Source organism: Triturus cristatus, chromosome 8, assembly GCF_964204655.1.
Source record: "Triturus cristatus chromosome 8, aTriCri1.1, whole genome shotgun sequence".
NCBI lineage: Eukaryota > Metazoa > Chordata > Amphibia > Caudata > Salamandridae > Triturus > Triturus cristatus.
Genome location: NC_140591.1, coordinates 723832454 through 723857445, shown reverse-complemented (window position 1 = coordinate 723857445; position 24992 = coordinate 723832454). Strand labels below are relative to the sequence as shown.

At 44.6% G+C, this 24992-nt stretch overlaps 1 protein-coding gene across 1 annotated transcript in view; it reads right to left on the bottom strand.

Moving 5' to 3' along the window:
* The window catches only part of TGDS (TDP-glucose 4,6-dehydratase), a 256503-nt gene that overhangs the window by 163173 nt on the left and 68338 nt on the right, over window positions 1-24992 (bottom strand). The window contains 1 exon segment of the mRNA XM_085622129.1: window positions 12060-12128. Coding sequence (XP_085478255.1) covers window positions 12060-12128 — 69 coding nt within the window.

The following is a 24992-nucleotide window of genomic DNA, read 5'->3' as shown; positions in this document are numbered from 1 at the left end:
GTCTCGCCGCTCGACGATTCCGTAGAGTCTTCTTGGAACAGAACCGGGCACAGGCCATGCATGTCGATTCGTCGTGGTCCGGCGACAAGCATTTGTTGCACACCGGGTGGACGTCGATATGGGGATATTTCGCATTGCATACCGGGCACCTCTTGAATGGTGTCCTCGACTCCATCGTCGGTGTCGTCGATGGTCAGGTAAAAAGCGAAAAGTTGTTTCCGAAGTTAGTAAGCTAACAGGTAGGGTCGAAACCGATCGAGTGAACAGTACCGACGTGAACTAAAGGCCTTTTGGCCTCGACTAACTTTTTCCTAACTGGAGTTAAGATAGCACATCCGAACCCAATGGCGGAAAAAAACAATCTGAGGATGGAGAGGATGCCCATGCGCACTGTAGTCCAGGGGAGGAGTCACCTATCCAAGGATACTTCGAAGACTCTTCCAGGACAACAACGTGCAAACATCCGGACCCAACACTAGGCGGCGATCTACGCACAGATATGAATTCAGCAGCCCACATGCCTCGAACATAGCAGTACTACTCTTAGAAAAATACCTAGTATCATTGTGCTTTCTAGACTCTTCTTTCTTGATTTACTGAGTGCTATTTAGAATAGCATACCACACCCTATCCTGACTTGGCTGAGAGACAACCTCGTCTCGACTCAGCTGACCGTCTGTTGCAAAAAAAGTATTGATGAGAAACAGAGGAGCAGACTGATAAAACGAGGAAGGCATAGAGGAATCTCATTGGTTTATTGTCACAGTGAGTTATAAAATCCATTAACAAAAACACATGAAGTATAAATTCTATCAGCCATTTTAACCCCTTCGATGCTCATGACGGAACGGTTCCGTCATGAGCATCGGTTGAGCTGTGCTCATGACGGAACCGTTCCGTCATGACCACGCCCGCGCTAGAACCCTTCAGCACCGCGGGGGAATCCGCGCAGCGCTGAAGGGGTTAAATACACAAAATAAAAACTAAGTTAAAACCCTTCTAAAAAAATATCGGTTAACTTCTAATATGCAAGAGAAAACTATGGTTAGGGTATACAATTCAGATAAATGTTGATTAGCTTCGTCCTATACCAAATAGATTCCAAATATTTGGCCACAGACAATACTACATTGGGACTGGTGTCATATTTCCAAATCCTCAAGGCTCCGTTATAAGATTGTATTTCCAGCAAAAAACATAAGAGGAGAAACCCATTTAGCTCTTTGTCTTCAATTGGCAAAAGAAGAGAATAGGTGCTCCTTGAATTTCACGGTGTAACTACAAGCAGGACATTGTTTGAGGGTAAGCAATTCTGGCCTTAATTGGCTAATAACATTTGCCAATGGTAAAATACCCAGGTCCTGTCTGATATAAACAGAGCTTGTTTTTGCTGGGATAATGTAATCCAAAAATATATTCGAACATGGGTTCATATTTCATCATTAGAAATTAAATTGCTAGCCTATCCAGTACTGGAACACTCTGCCAGCTCTCCCGCTCGCAGTAACAAAATCTTCTTCTGACACTAATGTGTGAAGGGGTAGTAATAGTAATAATATTATTTAATTAATCACTCATGCCCATTGCAGTCAAGGTGGACTTAACATGTTCCAGCCAGGGAATGTTAGCAGTGTGGGGTCTTTGTTAAACATCTCTTAGGCATGCCCTATAGGTTTTAGCTCTTTAATGGACCAGACGTGAAGCTAATAGAGCATCGGTTCTAATTTTAAAATACCAACTATTGGTTTAAATGCCAAATCTAATCTCAACAGTAGTAAAAGTATGCTTTTAGGTAGATTCAAAAGGGATCTAATTAAATTATTTTCTACAACCACTAGGGAATCTGCAGTGGAGTGACCCCAAAATTCTGACGCATATAGGGCTTCCGAAACTGCTTATGCCCTGTAGATTTCTACTGCGGGGGATATGGGACGTACTGTAGATCTCACAGTAAATCAGGTTGTAGCTGAAGGTCTACGCTTCAATACACACACACAGAGATCTGAGTTTCCCGGAACAGGGACTCTAATAGTCTAACCCCAAGCTAGTCAACTTCTGGTACTGTCTCAAGATTTACCTAGTAAGATTTTACCCGTGACGTTATTATTACGATTCATTGACATATATATTAATTTCAGTGATTTAATCTGTAGCCCGAGAGCGGTACCAAAAGTAGCAAGCCTCTCTAGAAAATGATGCAGCCCTTTTGGTGTTTTAGAAACCAATAGTGTATGTTCCACATACAGTAAGGTGGGTGTTTTTAGACCAACTATTGTTGGTGAATCATTCTCACGGTTAGTTAAATAACTAACACAACTATTTATAAACAAAGGAAAAGAGTAAGGACCAAAACACAGCTTAGTCGCACCCATTTGTTGATAGCGATCAGCTCAGTCACTTAACCATTCGTTCACAGCAGACTTGGGCAAAATTGTTTGAATATAATCGTATAATTATATCCACAAAACTAATGGAAAACCATTTCTTTCCGAGTTTCCCAAAACATCTCACTTGCCAACATATCAGAGGCAGCCTTTAATTCAATGAAGGCCACATAAAGGCTGCCTCTTAATAACAACTTCTTTCAACTTAATCATTAGTAATTTAAAGACTGGACACACCATGCTAGTCTTTGGTCTGAAACCCATCTGAACGTGGCCGAGAACCTCATTATCTTTACTCCAGGCTGTCAGTTTATCAAGCTCTTTTGGATGTTATCAATAAGGCTGATTGGGAGATAATTGACAGGAATAATAGGATAGCTCTTTATTTTATGAATAGAGATTATTTTGGCTCCTTTATATGATCAGGGAACTGGGGCTCCAGCAGCTATGGCACTGGAGAAGGCATTCACATAAGGAGCCTACACTACGGGCTCTGAACAAAATAGATGAGCTGGGATTTTATCTGAACCAGGAGCCTTTTTTGTGTGTACGTATTGCAGAGTACGTTTCCTCTAACAGGAAAAGAAAAAAGGGGAATGAGTATGAAACTTCACTTATGTAGAGGTCTTGGCTTCAGTGATATTCCCTTTCAGAGGGCCTTGATAAAGTTCCTGTTGGACTTGGCCCTATTTGCAGGGTCATCCCTGAACGTTTTGCCTCCCTCCTGTATTTTCTCTGACCTGTTTGTTGGTTTTATGACTCTGGGCACTTTACCACTGCTGATCAGTGCTAAAGTGCATATGCTCCCCCTATGTTAAATTGATGTATTAATTAGTGACTCCATGATTGGGTTATTTGATTTACTTGTCAGACCCTAGTACAGTGCACCGTGTGTGCCAAGGGCTTGTAAATCAAATGCTGCTGGAGGGCTTGCAGCACTGGTTGTGCCACCCACAGAAGCAGCTTGTAAAGTGTGCCTCAGGCCTGCCACTGCAGGGCCTGTGTGCAGTCTGCGACTGCCATGTTGACTGGCAAGTACACCCACTTGCCAGTCCCTAAACCTTCCCTTTTCTTCATATCAAACACCCCTATGGTACGCCCAAGGGCAGGGTGCATTGTAAGTATAAGGTAGGACATGCTCTGGTGTGTGTGGCATGTCCTAATAGTGAATTACAGCCATTTTCGTTTTTCACTATTGCAAGGCTACCTGTTCCCCATAGGCCAGAATGGGCAGTTTGATTATTACATCTTATAATCCTAACAGACTCAGGAAACTAGGTAGAAATTCGAGTTTAGTATGCCTGAACTCAGAATGAAAAAATACATATTTTAGTGAAGTTGGTTTTAACATTCTGTGTTTGAAATTACCACTTTTGGAAAGTAGGTATTTTCTTGCTTAACTGTCCAAGCCTGCCTCTGCTAGGTTGTGTATTGTGTGTCTGGTTCTGTGAGTGACAGGGGCTGGGGGATTCCAGGAGGGAGGGTGAGTCAGCACAGGGCTGAATAGAGAGATCTGCATGTAGATGGGTGGGAGGAGCTGCACCTGGGACCTGAATAGGGCTGTGCCTTCCCTCCACAATGCTGGCTCCACCTCCTGTGGTCCCTAGCCTACACTGTGAACGGAAAGAAGGAGTCATGTAAACAAAGTGCTCCAGGACTGACCAGAATTGGTTTGGACTAGGCAAAGGCCTCTCTGCCTTCAGAGAACAAAGAGAAAAGTAGTTTAAATATGGGGACCCAGACCCCAAGACTTTAGATCACTTCTGGAACAACAACAAGAAACCTCTGCAAAGGAGAAGAACCAAAGGAAGCTGTAGGAGAGGACTGCCCCCCCCCGCCAGTGTGCTGTGTTGCTGGGTTAGCCTACAGTGGTGTCTTCAGTGCCAAGGAGAGGAGAAGGAACTTTTTTGTGTACTTCATCATCTTGCAGAATATTTCTCCAAGGACTTGAACTTGCGCTTGCCTCCTGCTGAAGTCTCAGAGACAACAGACTTCACCACCAGCTCCCCCCTGAATTTCCTTGCTGGGAATTCTATCTGCAGAAGCCTGCGTGTCGCTGGGAGCTGGAGGAGCGACGCAACAAGAAGAAGCATGTCGCCGCCGCAGCTGTAGTCATCGCATCGCCGGAGAAGCGTGCCGCCCCCGCATCTCCCAGAAGCGTGCCTTCGTCGCAGCAGTCTGCTGTCGCATCACCGGAGAAGCGCGTCGCAACCGTGAGGGTCGCTGTCGCATCATCAGAAAAGCGTGTCGCAGGGCCTGTCGCGGCTCCAAAGTACAGAGTCGACACAAGGCTGCCATGGCGTGCCCGCATCATCTCAACATCGTCGCATCAAGGGTGCTATTTTATCGCATCGCACCGGATTGTCACATCGCGTCGAGGCACCATCTTGCCGCATGGCAACCGGGCTGCAGCACGAGAATCTACGCATCACCTCCTTTCCGGTAAGGATCAAGAAGCATCCCCTACTCTGCGCAAGCATTGAGGCGCGACGCATCGTCTCCCCCCGAAGCAAGATACCGACGCATCTCCAACGCTGCGAGCCTTTTGTTTATTTTGCGTTACGCATCCAGGTACTTTTGTGAGAACTGTGTCGCATTTACCATCAACCTGAACTAAGTTAATTCTACCATCTTTAAGTCAATTTTGAGTACAGTATTGTGGATTTTTGTCGTTTGTGGTCTTGTGTTAAGTCTATATAAAGAATACTTATTTTTATAAAACCTGTGTGGTGTCCATCTGTAGTGTTTTCACTGTATTACTGTATGTGTTCACAAAGGCTTAACACATTGCGCCTCTGAGATAAGCCTGTCTGCTTGTGCCAAGCTACCAAGGGGGTGACCAGGGGTTATCCAGTAGTGTAATCCCCTTTCCCTGACTTAGAAGCAAGGGTCCCTATTTTGTCAAAGGTACCTACCTCTGCCAACTAGAGACCCCCAGTTCTAACATTGGTGGTCAGCGGTGAGGATTTGAACCTGCATTTGTGACTCATATACATTGATTGGTGTACACTGCTAGTGAGTGCAGATCAAACGCGACCACATACTTTTTTGGTAGAATTTGTTTTTCCTTGGACTGTTATTTTTTCCTGAGAACTGCCAATTCTTTCTGCCATGAGTAGACCAGCATCCGTTGCATCTATGGATCTAGATTTTGAGGAAGAGAGGTTGGATACCTATAATGCCAAACAGCTGAAAGCCTTCTGCAGAAAATTGAAAGTTGCTACCCAAGGTATTTCAAAGAAGGATGAATACCAAAAGGCGCTGAGGGCCTGGGTGGAAGCAAGAAATGCCTCTGGGCTGGTGGTGGAGCAAGCTGAGGATGCGGATGGGCAGCTGGATAGGCCGGTGTTTCCAGCTAGGAAAGGGGTACCGGCCCCACCTGGCAGTAGTGTCTCTTCCAAGAACCCGTCTCCCAGAGAGCTGGAAGACAAGGAGAGAAATAGGATACACAAGCTGGAGATGGCTAAGCTTAAGAGGGAGCGTCAGAGGGAAACAGAGAATAACAGGTTGTCCTTGGAGAGAATGAGAATGGAACATGAGTTGAGAATGAGAGAGCTTAAGTTGGAGCTCGAGAGGCTTGAGGCCAAGAGTGCCTCAGCCCAGCAACAAGGAATGTGCGTAGCTCAGAAAGTGAGCTTTGCTGAGTTGGAGGTGGAATCCAGCTCAGATGGTGGCAGCAAAATTGAATGTTCTAGTGCTGAGAGAGTAGTACACACACCCAGAGATGTGGCACCTGACTTGGAGGGGGTTAACATACACCAGGAGGTTTAAGGATCTGAGATAGCTCCAGTGGTGCGCAGTGTCCAGGAAGTAGAGTGGGGCACTGGCGCAGGGGGTCCTGGTCCTAGTGTTGGGAGGGACACTCCACAGACTCTAGATGAGAGGAGCAGGGAGAAGGGTTCCCCCATGGTTGAAGTACTGGTGTGTGATGGTGGAGACCGCCCAGAAGAGTGTGGGTTGAATGACAGAGACAGTCAGATACCGGCTTGCCAATCTCAGGAGAGTGGTGTGGAGTATGTGTGCAAGGCACTGGATGGTGAGGTCAAGGATAGTTTGGTTAACCCTTGTAGGGGGCTGTGTGATCCAATTGTGGGAGAGCATATTGTAAGTCCCTGTTTTCCAGAGCTATGCCAACACCTGTTGGAGAGTGAGTTCTCTGACCTCAGGGAGCTCACATTGGAGGCAGACCATTTGGTGGAGTCCAGAGGGTCTGAAGAGGCATTGGGGAGTGATCCTAAGAGGAGTGGCTCAGGTATCTCCCAACCCAGCGTGGTGGAAGTGGCTCAGAGTAGCCCAGCTAGGTCCTGTAGTAGTGAGAGGGGTAGAGGGCCTCATGTCCGGTCTTTAAGGGGAAAGAGTGAGAATGGGTTATGTCCCGGTAGTGCCCAACCTCAGTCTCAGAGCCTGGATGGTTCTTTAAGGGAACACCAGGTGGAGAGCCTAGTCTGTCCTTATGGGCCGCCCGTTGCGGGGGATCCACTAGTGTCTGGTGAACTGGGAGTGTCTGTAGGCAGGCCTCCATCCGTTCTGGTGTATGGCAGTACCAGTCCTAAGTGGAGGGTGCAGAAGTCCAGATTGAGGGGTGAGAGGGGAAAGAGTCCCCAGTGGAAGAACCAGTGGGTCAGGGGCCAGCCAGAAGAGCTGAGTCACCAAGGAGTGACCATGGCGACACCACTTCTATCCTGGGGCATCATCACGCACTGTCAGATGGACAGGAGGTCGTGAGCTCTGCACCAGGCAGACTGTCACACGACCCATTAGCTATGTGTCACCCTCGGGGGATGGTATATGTACTCCCCAGGAAGTCCTGGTGCGCCAGGCAAGTGTTCAACAGCAGGGGTTGTTCCCTGGGTTGGGAAGACAGGTTCAGGTGTTATCTGACCTGGAGGAAGGGGCAACTATAATCAGTGTCCTGACCGATGTAGCTTCTAGGGGTACCACTCCAGTTGGGGCGGTGCAGTGCTCTGGAAGGGGTGCAGAGGGAGGGAGTCCTCGCCTCTGACCCCGGTGCAGCCTGAGGGTTTAGACCCTAAGTTGGAGGGCCAGGTTCAGGGTGTCCCCCTTGACCTGGAAGCCCAGTTGCACGATAGAACCCCTGAACTGGTTGGCAAATTGTGCAGGACACCTGCTACAGGCACCCTGACAATTCTGGAAGGGGGTACCGCTCCAGGTGGGAGGGAACAGAGCCCCAAGGAGGAGGACCGGGTGTGGGAAAACCCACCCCAGTCTCCTGTCCAGCTGCTGGGTACAGGCCCGGGGCTGGTGGGTCAGTGCCAGGATGTCATACCTGACCTGCAAGGAGGGAGAATGGACAAAGGGTGCCAAGCACCTGGGGTTACAGCCCCCTGCTCTCTGATGCCACAGAGGTTTGAGAGCCCTGATAGGCCTGAGGACTAAGGCCTGGGTCTCATCACTGACTACGGTCAGTGGCCACTGTGACTTGCTGTCTGTCTGTTGGGACACACCTGTGAGCAAGTTAAGGTTAGGTGCTGCACAGGTGGTGTCCACAGGTGAGGAGAAGGGTTCCACATGGGTTAGCTTGGTGGACCCTGAGAGTATGGACAGAGGAATTGAAATAGGTTCAGATTGGCGTAGAACGGGAATATGCCCCTGCAATTGCGGGCCAAGTTATATCGCCCAAAGCAGAGAAGCCCATCAGGGTAGTGATTGGTATCCCCAGCGTTTTGACTGGAAGGGGGTTGTGTTGGACTTGGCCCTTTTTGCAGGGTCATCCCTGAACTTTTTGCCTCCCTCCTGTATTTTTCTGACCTGTTTTTGTTGGTTTTATGACTCTGGGCACTTTACCAGTGCTGATCAGTGCTAAAGTGCATATGCTACCCCTATGTTAAATTGATGTATTAATTAGTGACTCCCTGATTGGGTTATTTGATTTACTTGTCAGACCCTAGTATAGTGTACCGTGTGTGCCAAGGGCTTGTAAATCAAATGCTGCTGGTGGGCTTGCAGCACTGGTTGTGCCACCCACAGAAGCAGCTTGTAAAGTGTGCCTCAGGCCTGCCACTGCAGGGCCTGGTGGTCAGTCTGTGAATGCCATGTTGACTGGCAAGTGCACCCACTTGCCAGTCCCTAAACCTTCCCTTTTCTTCATATCAAACACCCCTATGGTAGGGCCAAGGGCAGGGTGCATTGTAAGTATAAGTTAGGACATGCTCTGGTGTGTGTGGCATGTCCTAATAGTGAATTACAGCCATTTTCGTTTTTCACTATTGCAAGGCTACCTGTTCCCCATAGGCCAGAATGGACAGTTTGATTATTACATCTTATAATCCTAACGGACTCAGGGAACTAGCTAGAAATTCAAGTTTAGTATGCCTGAACTCAGAATGATAAAATACATATTTTAGTGAAGTTGGTTTTAACATTCTGTGTTTGAAAATACCACTTTTAGAAAGTAGGTATTTTCTTGCTTAACTGTCCAAGCCTGCCTCTGCTAGGTTGTGCATTGTGTGTCTAGTTCTGTGAGTGACAGGGGCTGGGGGATTCCAGGAGAGAGGGTGAGTCAGCACAGTGCTGAATAGAGAGATCTGCATGTAGATGGGTGGGAGGAGCTGCACCTGGGACCTGTATAGGGCTGTGCCTTCCCTCCACAATGCTGGCTCCACCTCCTGTGGTGCGTCTGATGTCCCTGGCCTACACTGTGAAAGGAAAGAAGGAGTCATGTAAACAAAGTGCTCCTGGACTGACCAGAACTGGTTTGGACTAAGCAAAGGCCTCTCTGCCTTCAGAGAACAAAGAGAAAAGTAGTATAAATATGGGGACCCAGACCCCAAGACTTTAGATCACTTCTGGAACAACAAGAAAAAACCTCTGCCAAGGAGAAGAACCAAAAGGAAGCTGTAGGAGAGGACTGCCCCCTGCCAGTGTGCTGTGTTGCTGGGTTAGCCTACAGTGGTATCTTCAGTGCCAAGGAGAGGAAAAGGAACATTTGTGTGTACTTCATCATCTTGCAGAATATATCTCCAAGGACTTGAACTTGTGCTTGCCTCCTGCTGAAGTCTCAGGGACAACAGACTTCACCACCAGCTCCCCCCTGAATTTTCTTGCTGGGAATTCTATCTGCAGAAGCCTGCGTGTCGCTGGGAGCTGGAAGAGCGACGCAACAAGAAGAAGCATGTCGCCGCCGCAGCTGTAGTTATCGCATCGCCGGAGAAACGTGCCGCCGCTGCATCTCCCAGAAGCGTGCCTTCGTCGCAGCTGTCTGCTGTCGTATCACCGGAGAAGAGCATTGCAACTGTGAGGGTCAGCGTCGCATCATCGGAGAAGCGTGTTGCAGGGCCTGTCGTGGCTCCAAAATACAGAGTCGCCGCAAGGCTGCCAGGGCATGCCCGCATCGTCTCAACATCGTCGCATCAAGGGCGCCATCTTATTGCATCACACCGGATTGTCTCATCGCATCAAGGTGCCATCTTGCCGCATCGCAAACGGGATAAAGCACGAGAATCTACTCATCACTTCCTCTCCGGCAAGGATCAAGACGCATCCCCTACTCTGCGCAAACATTGAGGCGCGACGCATCGTCTCCCCCGAAGCAAGGAACCGACGCATCTCCAATGCTGCGAGCCTTTTGTTTATTTTGCATTAAGCATCCAGGTACTTTTGTGTGAACTGTGTCGCATTTACCATCAACCTGAACTAAGTTAATTCTACCATCTTTATGTCAATTATGAGTACAGTATTGTGGATTTTTGTTGTTTGTGGTCTTGTGTTAACTCTATATAAAGAATACTTATTTTTATAAAACCTGTGTGGTGTCCATCTGTAGTGTTTTCACTGTATTACAGTATGTGTTCACAAATGCTTAACACACTGCCTCTGAGATAAGCCTGTCTGCTCGTGCCAAGCTACCAAGGGGGTGAGCAGGGGTTATCCAGTAGTGTAATCCCCATTTCCTGACTTAGAAGCAAGGGTCCCTATTTGTTCAAAGGTACCTACCTCTGCCAACTAGAGACCCCCAGTTCTAACAGTTCAGAAAAAAACACTTCCCAAGCATGTGGTGGTATATAGGTCTCTGACTTCATGCTGCTATTTTGCCCTCTGTGTGTTACTATGTGCCTGAACAAGTTGGAGTTTTTAGATCTGACTGCATCCAGCAGATCCTTCCAATGTCCCATCTCCCAAACAGTTTTGACCTTGTTAAGTTTAATTTGGTAAGCATACCTGCGTTCCAGATATAAAATGTATTTTCCTTTTTAATAGCACAAATTATTGGGAATTAGTGGGATTTTAGGTGCTCTACAATCATTATTAAACCCTGTGTTGGCCCCCGAAGCCCTCTTGCTTTTCTCTTTAAGATCTCCCATAAAAATTATTTTATCCCCTCAAAAAGGTTGGCATGGGCTTCCAATTAAAACCGTTTATTTTCCAAATTCTGGCTAAAAAGAAGAGGCATTGGGATTATACTGTTTTATACTGATGCCAGAGTTGATGGACACTGCATGACATTTTCCCACCGAACATTCCTTCTACAGATGGAAATAAATATATACTCTCTTATTTGTATTGTTGGATGTAATGGATCGTCAATAATTGTAATATTCAGACATAATGCCAAAGGATCATGGTCTCTCTCATGCCTGGAGATCACCACCATGTTAATCAATGTATCCCACAACTGTGAATCTATTAAAATATAATCAATATTACTTCTGTAACTCCCCTTTTAAAAGTGAGAATACTATTTATATCTGATGGAGAACGACCATTACATGCATGTACACCACTGGAAAACTTGATATCTACTAGCTGTAAAGCACATCAGGTCAGATGTTTTCTAGGAGCAGTTGCTAGTTCTGGAACACAATATGCATCCTTATCCCTAGCCCGATAATAGATAACAGTGATGATTCAAAAAGTTGTTTTAAAATCACCCCACATAATAATATATGAATCCTTACACTGTGAGTCTAGAAAATCAAAAAGTTATTGAAGTGTTTGAGATTCTGCAGAATTCAGAGGAATTTCAGATCTTGACTCGATAAAATTTGAATACCAATATATCATGTGACTGTGTATAGATCTGCCTAACTTACCAACTCAAATACATTTTAACAAAAGTACACACACCACCAGTCCTGCAGGGCAGCTCAATACCGGGATATGGTAGTTTTTGTAGCCCACTCTATAAGGCATGTCTAAAGCCCACATTTGTTGCAGCAGGCAAAAAACAAAACCATCAATAAACTCCTCCTAAACTGTTTTAGCGAACTTAGTTTTTATACCCGAAATATTCCAACTAAGTAAGGCCAGCCTATTAGGTAGACTTGAGTCCAACTGAAATGATGGATCTATATTACATTCTATTAAAGATGTAGATGGATCGGTTAGGTTTCTCTTCACACTCAAATTCCTGACTGTAATTGAGTGTACTCCAAATTATTATTCTTCTATCTACATTCTGATAGTCACTGCCTCTACATCTCAAAGCTAACCATGTCTGGTAAAACCCTCACTCTTTAGCTAATTTTCACAGGAAGTTTCTTTAAACAGGTGAGAAATTAAAGATAGGTAAAATTATAAATAAATGATGTTCTGCAACAGGTTTTTTTTCAAAATGGTTATTGATTCAGCACTTCTAGGTCACAATTTGAGGCAGCATTACTTCCAAACTAGCCCGGAAGCATTATTAATTGGTTAGAGACAGAAAGTGTGTCATACCTGAATGAATTTGTAATTGGGTTCTTCTGCAATGGCCTCAAGGTTTTTCAGACTTGCACAGTAGTCAAGCTAACAAAGAAATGGCAAATGTTAGGTTAGACCATCCAAAAAAACACAATTTGTTATTTTCTATTTTACAGCAAATGTTTCAGAAACGTTACCCAATTAAAAAACAGCCATCAAGCCCCCATAGTTTGAAAGCTTAGGATAATAATTTGATCCTATATTTTAATTTCTCTATTAAAGTTTAAATTGTACCACAGGTTACAAACGTAAACAATGCATAAAATAGCATTACAATCAAAACGACATTTTTAACGACAAAATTAACGACGTACACTAGAAATCTAAAAAATACACAAGACTTGTAAGGCATTAAAGGACCCATTTAAAAGACCTTCACTAATTGTCAACAGTTAATTAACAATAATAACACACGATTTTGAGACTGTTTTGACAGAGAATATTTCATGCATTGCATATGTGTTTTCAGAGTATCTAAGTCTGGTGCCAACAACAAAAAGCACAATGCTGGGGGCAAGCTGTAGGCAGGCTTAAACATAGATACAAATATCCAAACATGAATTCTAATATCACCATGAGCTTTCACCCGTAAGAACAGTCATCTATTATCTAGGTCAGTCCACTGTGGAGTAAAGAGGATGGAGGTGACCTTATTTAACCAGGCACGAACCCCAAGGGGGTTTTACTATGTAGGCTCTCAAGAGCAGGAGACCTAAACCTGTGGTCACTCAACTAACAGTGATCCACATATCCACATACCAACAACTGGGCTTAGTAATTACAAATATATTACACACACATTTACAGCACTCATAAAGGAAGAGTGTGCAAGGGAACTGGAGACCACTCATTGTGTACAGATCATATTCCTTGAAAATTCTAGATTGATTTTGCACTGCACATAAATGTTAAATTCAACAATAACATACCCTGAGGGTGTGATCACCAGCAACTGCCTTTGCATCCAGATACACTATCATTCATACATACTGATCCAAGTACAGGCCAATGTCCAATCATACACATGAAAGCTTTACACTGTGTGGAACACTAATGGCACTTCCATACCAATTCTACTTTTTTCTCTAATGACAATGAAACCTCAAAAAGACTAAATTAAGCAATTATCGGGGTTAGACTTTATCTTTTCATTAAGTGTGGAAAGCAGTCTGCGCACTATATGCTACTATTACTGAATTTTTTAGTCAAGTCTGATTTATGAAACGCTCACCTGACTTGATCAATATTGCATCTCAAGGACCAGATACTCACAAACAAATGTCTCAGATGCATCATGCTACCTTAAATGTAGACATTCCCTCAGTACACCCTGGTTGTGTAAAACCAATCTATAGTGGGACAAAGCAAATTTTTTATGTTTGCAATACAGTGTATTCATCTTGTGCAGACGAATGGAACCGATGCACTTGGGCAAGATATTGTTTTTCCAGAAAACCACTGAGGTTCCATGAACTACAACTCTCTACATCGATTTAGCCTCTCCTCTTCTCTCTATAGTCTCACACCTCTTCTCAGCGGCCCAATTTAATTACCCTCTTCCAAGTAATTAACAGCTCCTCAAATCTCCTTACTTACACCTGATGCAGTCACGTCCCTTCAAATCTCTACATCCACACCTCTCCCTCACCATATCCAAGGTTTGTGAATGAAAAGATGAGATTGACAAATGTCTCTAGTCTCTTAAACTCACGATCAGGTTGGGTGGTGGGGAAGGAGTTGGGATTTACTTTACTGGTGGATGCCTGCCCCACCAAGCTCCCTGGCGTGGGATGATGTGCAAGAATATCGGGATCGCTTGGTGCTGGTCGATGATGCCAAACGACCTGTCTATTAACTAGCGGTACCGAACATGATTTTGCCCATGAGAGTATCCATGAGGGCATCATTACATTGTAATAAAGGTTCCGTAGGCACTTGACCAGGCTGGAGAATCTCAGCCAGAACATTAGTCTTCACCTCAATAGTAGGGAGTTGTAGGTCTAGAACTTCTGCAGCCCTCCGCATAATGACAGCAAAGGAGGCACTTTCTTTGGTGGCAGGGCCAGGAGGAGCAACAAGGTCAATATCTGGAGAAGTATCCAGACCACTGGCATTTTGTAGTTCCTAATCTCAGCTTTGCTCAATATGTTTGGGACTGAAATCATCCCCTTCCTAAAAATTGTCTTTGTCCAAATCAGTAGTGAAAAGATAGTGCAAAGTCTGGGCCCTACCACATAAAAAAGGCAAGGTATCAGAAGGATTGCTGGCTGGCTGCGCTCCAGTGGAAGCCTTGGAAATAATTGTGAAAAGGGTCTTAAAAAGCCTGAAGAATAGTTTTCATTTACGTAAGCCTCATTTAAAACAATTTTTTATTGTTGTTATGGTTTCGTCTTTCCAAATTATGCCGAAATAATGGGGATTATCCATTGCCCCTTCCAAACGACATACATTTGCATGTGCCAAGATTTTAAAAGAGATCACCACAGAGTCAATAAGCCATTTTTACATACCCAGACTCTTGAGCGAATCGCTCAAATGTTTGTTTGCTCCTAATTGGTTGCAGACTTGTCTGGATGATCTAAAAGAAACTGAGTTCTTGTCCGCACGGACTGCCCCGTGTTATATTATGAGCCATGTAAAATCATAGGGACAATATGAATGAGTGTTTGTCTGATACTTGATCTTGTTTTCTGATATACACAGTATACTGAATATCTGTATGTTGATTCTAATATACATACATTTTTTACAGATAGACGAGGTTGCCCTCGAATTAGTGGAAGACCCCTGATGCAACCGTGAGTGTATCGGTTCAATTACACCTGAGGTTTGGATAAGCCTTAGCGTGCTTATACCGCCAAGGTGTTTTTTCTCATGATTAGGTCCTGATGAAAGCTTGGTGAAACACAAAAATAAGCTGAAACATGTTGACCATTTGATCATAAGCAGGATTGGCCTGACCAATTTAAAGTCAGGAATTGATATCCACCACCTTTTTAATTTGTTCATATGACGCCATCATTAAAACTTTCTGGCAGATGCCATGTGACTTTTAACTCACTCTTGATTTACCACACACTACACTTTCTAATCTGAATACAGCTGCTCCGCTATACTAAAAGCGTCGAAGCACACCAGAGGCGCACAAGGCACCACTGGCAAAACCCCATGATGAAGCATGTCACCAACTATGTTGGTGAGTGAGGGTTTTATTTTAATATCAGATTGATTTTGTCTCACTAACACTCAGAGCTTTATTTAAGAGTCCAACCAGCTGGTTGTACCTCTTTCCATATACACTCTTACGTTGTTTTTTGCACAATTGATAGAGTGCCAGTATTTCTGTTGCATTTGTATTAAGGCCTTTGCGTATTTGTGCATAAACATCTTTAAATCTTGAACAAAAATCGCTGTTCATCCAGCAACATGCTATCATGGCAACAAAGTGAAACAGATGAAAGTACAAGTGAGACTGGTTAATAGCAATGTGCCTTTCTGACAGGGTGAGAATTCCAGACTGCAAGGATTTCCTAAACAAAAAAGGCAATTGCTCAGAAATTAAAATACTGCATTGTCAGCAAAGAACATACAAATAAGAATACACACAAGTTGTGAATTACAAGCTAAACATGTTGCATTTTAAGGACTTCTTGATGTACTGTCAATAAAACCTAATGGGAACACACATAGGACAATCTAACCATCCAGTCATAGCTTTGTTGGGTAGCCCATCAAAGCAATGGCACACCTTGAAGATCCCATGGAAGCCAATGACTGAAGGTTGCAGACCCAAAGACCATTCCCTCTCTGTATTTCTTATAATGCTGGCTGAAGAACTGATTGCATCAGTTACTTAAGACCCGTAAAGCTATCTGAAGCCAGAGAATATCTGAGGTTGAAGCTAACAGTCAAAGGCTTTCTTCAATCTCTACAGGTGTTGTGCCCAAACATTTGGGCTAGCATTTGAAGAATAGGGGCAAGCTCTTCTTTCTTCTGTCTAATCTGTATCAGGCAAATCTAACATCAAATTTGGATAAAGGCGAGAGAGAAGGGGTGAAAAGGGGAAAGGAAGCACATTAACATAACCCTTTTGTCTTTGACGCTGGTACACCCCCATCTGAATACAACGGTGGGTTCACTGAGGTTAATTAACTCACTCTAAGATTACTGCTCTGAAAAGAAGATAGCGCATGATATTCTAAAACTATGTTGTATGGGAATCAGTCAGTCATTTGTAGAAAGAGGGTAGAGAGGGATACCAATTAGAACCATTTGGGAAATAAAAGTGTTCTGTTGACAGAGTGCTTAAACCTGGGTGCTTATTTGCAGCTTTGGAGTGCTTGGCTCTAACTTAAACGAATGAGCCAAGGTAGGTCATCAAATTAGATATATTGGGGATGAGGGGTCAAAATAAGCTTTTAAGAAATCATACAAGGTAAAATTAATGGTGTCTGTTGTGTTTTAAGCCCAGGTTTGGCTCTTAAAGGCAATAAGGATGTTTGATAAGTAGACACCAAAATTTAGAACTAAGGTTTCAGGTTGAGAGTTGCTTGATAAGGCAATACATGGAAGAGCAAGCTCATATCTTCCCAAAGAAGGTGAGAGAAGCATGGTCAATTTAAGCAGGAGACAATAGACCAAGCTGGTATGTTAGATTAGAAAAATATTTAGCAAAGATTGTTGAGCTACATGGGAGACTGCTCTGAAGCCAAGAATAAAACAAAGTAAGAGCCCACTGAAAAACTAGTCAGTTTCACTTCAATTCAACAATAATACTGCAAATTTGAGCTGACACAGAATCTCAGTGTTTTTTGTTTTTGGAGTGCACTGAGGTCCTGCTGTGAGCAAGGGTCTGTTGATTCTGCAGGAATTTGTAAAAAGATCCATTAGCTACAAAGTCTATACATTTGCCATCATAATTGCTTATACCCTTTCTCAGCATGTAAGAAAAAATGCTATTTGGCCAACAGAAATGAGAGAAAGAAAGGTTGTTAAAGCAGAACAGACAAGAAGAAAAAGGCAATCAAAAATAATTACAGCTCAACTCTACAGAGGTAAAGGGAAAAAGAGCGCTGACACAATGACAACTGAGGGGCCGATTATGATGTCGGTCGGAGTTGCCTCCAACCGACATCATTGCAGAATTGTGACCGACTGACCCTTCGATCGGCGGTCCCAACCGCCTAATTACAAAGCGACTGCGCATGGTGCGGTTGCATACTCGCATTTCCCAATGGGAGCTTGTGCTACGGCTGTGACCTGGCCGTAGTACAAGCTCCCATAGTGAAATGGGAGGTTGTGTTCATCCTTGCACTGCGTGGCAGGCACCTCAGGGTGCCTGCCACACGTTGCAGGGATCGATAGGGGGACACCATAGGTGCCCCCTCTGCCCCCAACCGAAGGCTTCAAGGAGAAGGGGGCCCTGCTAGGGGCCCCCAAATTCGCTTTCTAACAGGCTTTCTATGACGGAAAGCCCGGCATGGAGAGCCTGTCGGAAACAGAGCATCGTAATACCAACGGCAAAAACGCCGTCCATTGGAATTACAGGCAGGTATCTGTTAGAAATGGGGGGCTCTAGTTGGCAGATGAAGGTACCTTTGTCCAAATAGGGACCCATGCTTCTAGTCAGGGTAAGGGGGATACACACTTTAGATAACCCCTGCTCACCCCCTGGGTAGCTTGGCAGGAGCAGACAAGCTTATCCCCAAGGCAATGTGCAAAGTATTTGTACTCAAAACACTCAATAATACAGTGATAACACCACACATGGACACCACACCAGTTTAGGAAAACTAAAGTATCTGTATATAAACTCAACAAGACCAAAACGACAAAATTCCAACATAGAGGCAATAAAATATGACTTTAGAACAGTTATTGCAAACATAAAGCTTGTAGAAAACAAATAGGTCCACTTGGGGCTATGCCGACTTTGTGACAGCAATAAATCCAAAGTACAGCGCCGACCGGGAGGAGTGCGGCATCGGGCACTTAGTCACACAGACCCCCAAACAAACAGTACCTTGGAAACAAAGTCTATGACGATGCACGGCGTCCTGGAAGTTGAGGCGTCAGTGCCGAGGTCGAGGCCGTCTCCCTGGCTGCCACGGGGGAGACGTTGCGTTGTGTCCGCACAGAGGCGACATGTCAAAACCAGGAATGGGGGACGATGGTTGTGTAGGTGGTGAGGCGTCGGTTCAGGTGACGATGTGAAGTCGGCGTGTTCCTGGTGTCACCCTCGACGTTTATCGGCGCCGCAATAACAGGATGCAGGCACGGGCGATTACAGAGTCAGTGTGAGCACTGGCATCGGGAAATGCCAGTAACTGCAGTCGTCAGAGCTGCGGTGCAAGCTGGGCGGTGCATCGCTCACTTCACGAGCGGTGCCCCAGGCCTCGGTACAGGTCGCAGCATCATAGAGGTGTCGGAGACAGACTTTCTTACTTCTCTTTGGTTTCTTACAGCTCCCATCAGCAGGAACACCCTGCAGAAGCCCAAAACTGGAATAGGGACCTCCTGGCAGGTCAGAACTCTCAGCAATAGAGTTCAAGGGAGCTGGGGGTGAAATCTTTGTGTCCCTGAGACTTCAGAACAGAAGGCCAGCATACTCAGGCCCTTGAAGATTCTTCTTCAAGCAGGCTCACAGCAAAGTTCAAGTCTTTGTCCTTTCCTTGGCAGAAACAGCAACTGTAGGCCAACCCCACACAGCAAAGGGGCAGTACTCCTCTTCACAGCTCTTCAGCTCTTCTCCTTGGCAAAGATTCCTCTTGAATACAGAAGTGACCTAAAGTTCTGGGGTTTAAAGTCTACTTCGTATACCCCATTTTGTCTTTGTTCTCTTTTTGCAAGGGTCCCTGAGTCCGGTCCAAAACACTTCTGTCTTCACTGGTGCAGTATGACCACAGGAGGGTGGAGACAGCATTGTGAAAGGGAGACTGGCTCTATTCAGGTGCAACAAAATCTCATCCCACTACTCTGAATGCAGCCAAGCCCCATTCAGCTCAGCTCCGAGTCATCCAGGAAGGGCCAGACACATCTCGACCCCCCCCCCACCCCCCCAGTGGCTGTGTACAGTGATTGCACATCCCCAGCCCCTTACACTCCAAAACCAGAGAGTCAATCCGCAAACAGGCAGAGGCACACAGAATCGTTAAACAAGAAAATGACAACTTTCTAAAAGTGGCATTTTCAAACACAATTAAAAAAACATATTTACTAAAAGATGGATTATCAAATTCTGAGTTCAAAAAGCCTAAACTTTATTTCTCTATCTTGTCCCAATGGGAAGTTATACTTGTAAGATATTACAAAGTACCTCCCATTCTATCCTATGGAACAGATAGCCTTTCAATAGTGAAAAATGAAATTGGCAGTATTTAACCATCAGGACATGTGACACACACCAGTACATGTCCTACCTTTCGCATACACAGCAGCCTGCCAAGGGGGGTACCTGGGGCCTACCATAAGGGTGCCTTACATGTAAGAAAAGCCAGGTCGACATGGCATTTTAAAACTGTGCACAGATACTGCAGTGGCAGGTCTGAGATATCTTTTCAGGGCTACTCATGTAGTTAGCACATTCAGCGCTGCAGGCCCACTAGTAACATTTGATTTACAGACCCTGGCACACTCAGTGCACTTTACTAGGGACTTACCAGTAAATCAAATATGCCAATCAGGGAGAATCAATTGTAATACCAATTTACACTGGGAGCACTTACACGTTGACACTGATCAGCAGTGGCAAAGTGCCCATAGCATCTAAGCCAGCAAAAACATAACGCAGCACAGCATCAAAAATACAGGAGGTAGAGGCAAAAATTCAGGGGAAACCACGCCAAACATGCCAAGTCTAACACTCTCCGACTGGCCGACGGGCTTCTTCAGCCAGTCAGAATCCAGCCGGAATGACCGACCGGTTTCAATTCCAACCGCCTAGATTGTAATTAGGTGGTCGTAATGGAAACCGACGATCTCGGTCGGAAAGCCTACGGTCTCAGGTCGGAGGCTTTCCGACCAAGATCGTAATAGGGCCCCTTAATATTTAGGCCTGCATTCCCAGACTGGGCCAGAACAGTATGCAGCCCAATATACTAGCAGAAAAAAGAATTCTTGATAAATGAAACTTTGAGAAGAAGCATCTTGATTAGTGCATATCACAAACAAAAATCTCATGGCAAAATGATGGGCAAAGTAGTTCCTCTACTTAAGATTTTAAGGTACTTGGCCCTGAAGACTCAAACGTCTTAAATGTTTCTACTTGGAAAGAGTATGGCTGCACTATTAGCAATGCAGTAACACTTGCACCAGCACATCCAAGATAGTTTGTCCCCTTGTAACTCCAAGTATCACTCCTAGTACCCAGGTATTGAGCTTTGTTTGACATTTCAACTTTAGCATACGCATCTCTGATGCATAGGGTGTTTTACTGACGAGGCTCTCCTGTCCTGTTGAGACACATGAACACACACCTCAAAGGCCGAAAGGTCAACTGTTATCCCATCTGACTGAATCCCCAAATCTATTGCTAGAAGACTTGATAGCCTGTTATTGGCAGATGCTCCTTTGCAGCCTTGGCATCTTCACGGCGCTATTTTGACACGTATTCAATTTCACCAAAACACTGCACCGTCAGCCCTATAAAGCATTTACTGTACACCCTGAGTAAATCAATACATTTTTTATATATAACTGTGTTATGCTGTCCCATAAAGAACGGTTTGTGATTTCCATTTACCCAAGTGGTCTGCACAGATTGTATATGCTCTTCAAACATGTGTTGCCACTTTGGGTAGCTGAAAAGTAATACAGTCCTCTCAAGTATTTTCTATCCATGGAAACCGGAACGGTTTCTCTCTAAAAAATTTGATTTGAATTGAAAAATCCCATTAGTGTAAAGGGCTGCCTTTGCCTTTAAAAGGTCATGTAACTTTAAAACTACTGGCAGTGGCTGGATTGTCTCAGCGGAAGAAAGATGGACTACAGCAACCAAGAAAATTCAAAGACAAGAGACGGGGTTAAAGGCTGAAGTCTCAGAAATTTTATTTATTTATTTTAACAATTTGTAAAGCACACAAATACCTGTAGGTGTCTCGGCGCTAAGTGCTGGGAGGGTACGCAGTGTGCAAGAGGGGAACCTATTGCTTAAAGAGCCAAGTTTTTATTTGTTTTCTGAAGGATAGCAGCGTGGGACTAGCCTTAATCTGCAAAGGAAGAGGGTTCCACAATTTGGATGTGGCAACTATGAACCTTTTGTCACCCCAGTTGGCTTTCTTGGTTCTAGGGACAATCAGAAGATTGGCATCTGCTGAGCGAAGAGATCAGATGGGCGTGTAAGCCAGAAAAGCTTTCTTCAGGCATTCCGGTCCTGCAATGCCTTATAGGCAATACAGAGAGCCTTAAATTTTGTTCGGCTTCTTAGAAATCACTTTGCAAATTTTCACATAGCCAAGAGTCACAGAACAAGTGCAGCCTCGCTTAACTTAGTCCATCCACTACCCTTTCCTAGCGTAGGAGATGGACCAGAAGAGTTCTTTGACATTCCTGGGGGCAATCAGAGACACCATGGAGTTTCCATGAGGAACTAGTGAAGGCCGCGCCAAAACAGGCTCACTACTCACAATGCTGGGAAAGAATTCCCTTGGGCATTTCAGACAGATGTTTGAGGCGTCTCCTCCTGCGCAGCAGCTGGGCAAACTATGGTCTGGAGCAGTGCAGACCTCACAGTAGCTCCCACAGGTCAAAGACCGTACAGCAGTTGAGCTCCTCTCTACAGGGAGGTTCTCCCCTGTAGAGTGCAGTCCAGGGATCTCTCCCATAGCAGGAACAGGTTATCAGCTTGCAAGGCAGTACAGCACTGTTTCCAGTAAGCTTTTTGGTCATGACTTGATCCTCATCAGTCCTGCAACAACAGACATGCAGGTTCTGTCCCTGGAACTCAACCCTCCTCCACTGAACTGGTGCACTGTTCTCCCTTGATCGTGAGAGATTCTAGTGGAGGGTACTGGTGAAGCTAACCAGTATTAGTCAACAGAGCTCACCAACCATCTTTGTTAAAATGTTCAAATTCTGACAGCTCCCCCTATCACATACTACATGCAAGAGGCTACATGTGTTGCACATGGAGATCAAGAGAGAAAAGGGGAGGGGGCTGTGAGTGTTCTGGCAGAGGCACTGCAGCAAGCATCATAGAAATGGGGGTAACACCCGATTACAATACAATGGGAATATATTGCAAAGGTGCCCGCACATAAACCCCCACCATTCCAGGTTAACACACACACAAACAAAAGCCAAAATGTTCTCCCTCTTGTACTCTGAGGGAAAAAAAACACCCCCACCCCCTCAAGAATCAAGCTACACAAGCACAAATAAATATATATATACTTTCACACATATCCTAATCATATGAAAAAAAAGACACTAAGGAAGATTGCCAGCATCCTTTGCATTGGGTAGACCAGTAAAGCATCTCCACCTTGAAGGCAGTTAAAAGGACTGGCCCTTCAGAATAGATCATGCTGCCACCTCTGGTAATGTCACACAGAGGGTAGTGCTATGGATGCCTGTTCAATCCAAGAATACAGATATGGGATCGCACTCTATTTAACAAAAAGGCCCATCTGCTTGCACAATCAATCAGCTCATTAGGACAAAAATGTTTAACCACGGGGATTTTACAGGCAAAAATGATACAGGGAAGGGCAGAACTCTCTCCATAACTATGTAAGGGACTTTCCATCCCAACAACTGCCAACCAGAAGTGGAGCCTAACAAAGCCACATTGCAGGGGACATCGGCCTTGGCATTCTACTGGGGGGGCAAGACATTCAAGTAGCACACCCTTCAGGAAGCAAGTTCTGGGACGCAGAAGTTCGATATAGCAGAGGAGTTACTGGATTTTCAAAAGTTTGTTTTAGAGCCTGGATTTTAAGAAGTGAAAACAAATGCTTAATCCTCAGGCAGCACTGAGTCCACTCAGGTTATACAGATCTTGCAAACATTAGCTTTTAGACAAAGGGGAAGGTTCTCTGTGATCCAAAGTACAGGTTTATCTTTCAAATGTCACACAAATTACAAGCTCAGGCCTGGGACAGCCAAGCTATTCCTCGTTTACAAGGATTAGCCAAACCGAAGCCTTAGAATGGAGAAACATCCCTAAGGAGGCACTACTCAAGTAAGCTGTCTGATCAAAAAGACGTATCCAATAAAATGAGTTTCTTAGGTTACCACCGTTTCAGCAAAGGACTGGCCTCTTGTCACTCCAAGCCCAGTACCTAATTTGCTAGTCTACTTTCCGCAGTGACCTGCCCTTTCTTTGACTGCATTGTGTAATTTCAATATTCAGAATTCACAGATTTTTGATTGAGTGCATTTGTTTCATATTTGCACCAAATATGGCTCTTGCTGGTGCATGAACCTGGAATTACAATCTTTGAATCCTGTTTTTTTTCTCATCTCATGAGCACTCCATTTACTTTCTCTCGCCTCTGTCTTTTGACAGACACTTTCTTTCCCTCTTCCTCAAATGATGGTTTCGTCCATTGCAACAATGCGGGTTTCAAAGCAAAATAATCCCCACCTCCCCCTCACCCAAACACCACAACTACCCCCTAGTCAGTGTTCTGTTTAGCACATTCAGTGAGTACTGGAGAGTTCTAAATGCGGAACTACAGGATCCCTGATGCAAATTGTTGATGGCTAGTAAGCTAAGACTAAGTACAGGTACCACAAACACCAGGAATCATGGCAGCCACTATATTAAAGGCTGCGCATACCTGTCTCTGCAGTGGGACTATTTTCAGAAAGATATTTTATTAAAACTGGAAGCACACTTAATTTTGCTTTCAATGTGAAATTAACTGAAACAACAGCCATTATCTCTTGTTGTAAACACTATCTTTCCTCCATTAACAAGTTTGATCCAGGAAGTGCTCTTTTTACCTCTAAACTTACTGACATTTTCAGCAGGCTGAAACTGTCAAAAACATCTTAACCTCCATCACTAGGTGGTTAGGCAAAATCTTCAAGCTCAGAACATCATGGATGTAAGAAATTGGGTTAATAGTTGTGCAGGAGGTGAGGCCTAGGTAAGGTAGTAGGTGAACCAAGCACCTCATTGTAGCACTGACTCTCTCAGGGTAGCGAAGCAGAGCAGTCCAAGGACAACACAGGGGAGGTGGCGTGGGCTAGTAATCACCCTTTGCGGGCCCGCAATGATAGCACTTGATAAATGATCGCCCAGTCAGTGCTTTTTCTTTGAAAGAGGAAAGGTACTTTATTACACGTGCCATACTACATACTATGCAATAATTTACAAATATATTCATCAGGCAGACTGAAATACCTTTGATGACATTCTGAAACCACATTTGACCCCCATAAAAAAAAATCATAAAAAAGGGTCACCATATTAAGAGGCCAATAACCTCATGTCAAAAATCATCATCATCTTTCTGTAATCAGTAACTATGTTAAAATGCAACCATCGCTGCCAATTAGGCATTTCAGTGTTTATCGAAACTACTGTCCGCAACAAATTGTCACTAAAGCATTAAAAGCAAGATAACCTGTTTCCGATTCATTCTTATGTTGTTTTAGGCCACACAGTATGCATTCATAGAACAAACTCATGGAGGCTGCTGCACTCCCAGGCAGTAGAGCAAAAGTTCCAGCCTTAAGGTATTTTAAAAATAAATGCTGAGCAGCCTTCAGGTCACGCATTTTATGACATCAGAAACTTGGGGTCACTTTTAAATATTACTTCTGGAGAGCTGCCGCAACTCATGCAGCTCCCCACACCACTTCTTTAATTTCTTGCTTGTGTCCCTGCCATCCTGGGATCACCACAAGCAGGGGCACCAATGCAAAACAAGCCCCGAACGGCATCCGCAAAGATGTTGAGAC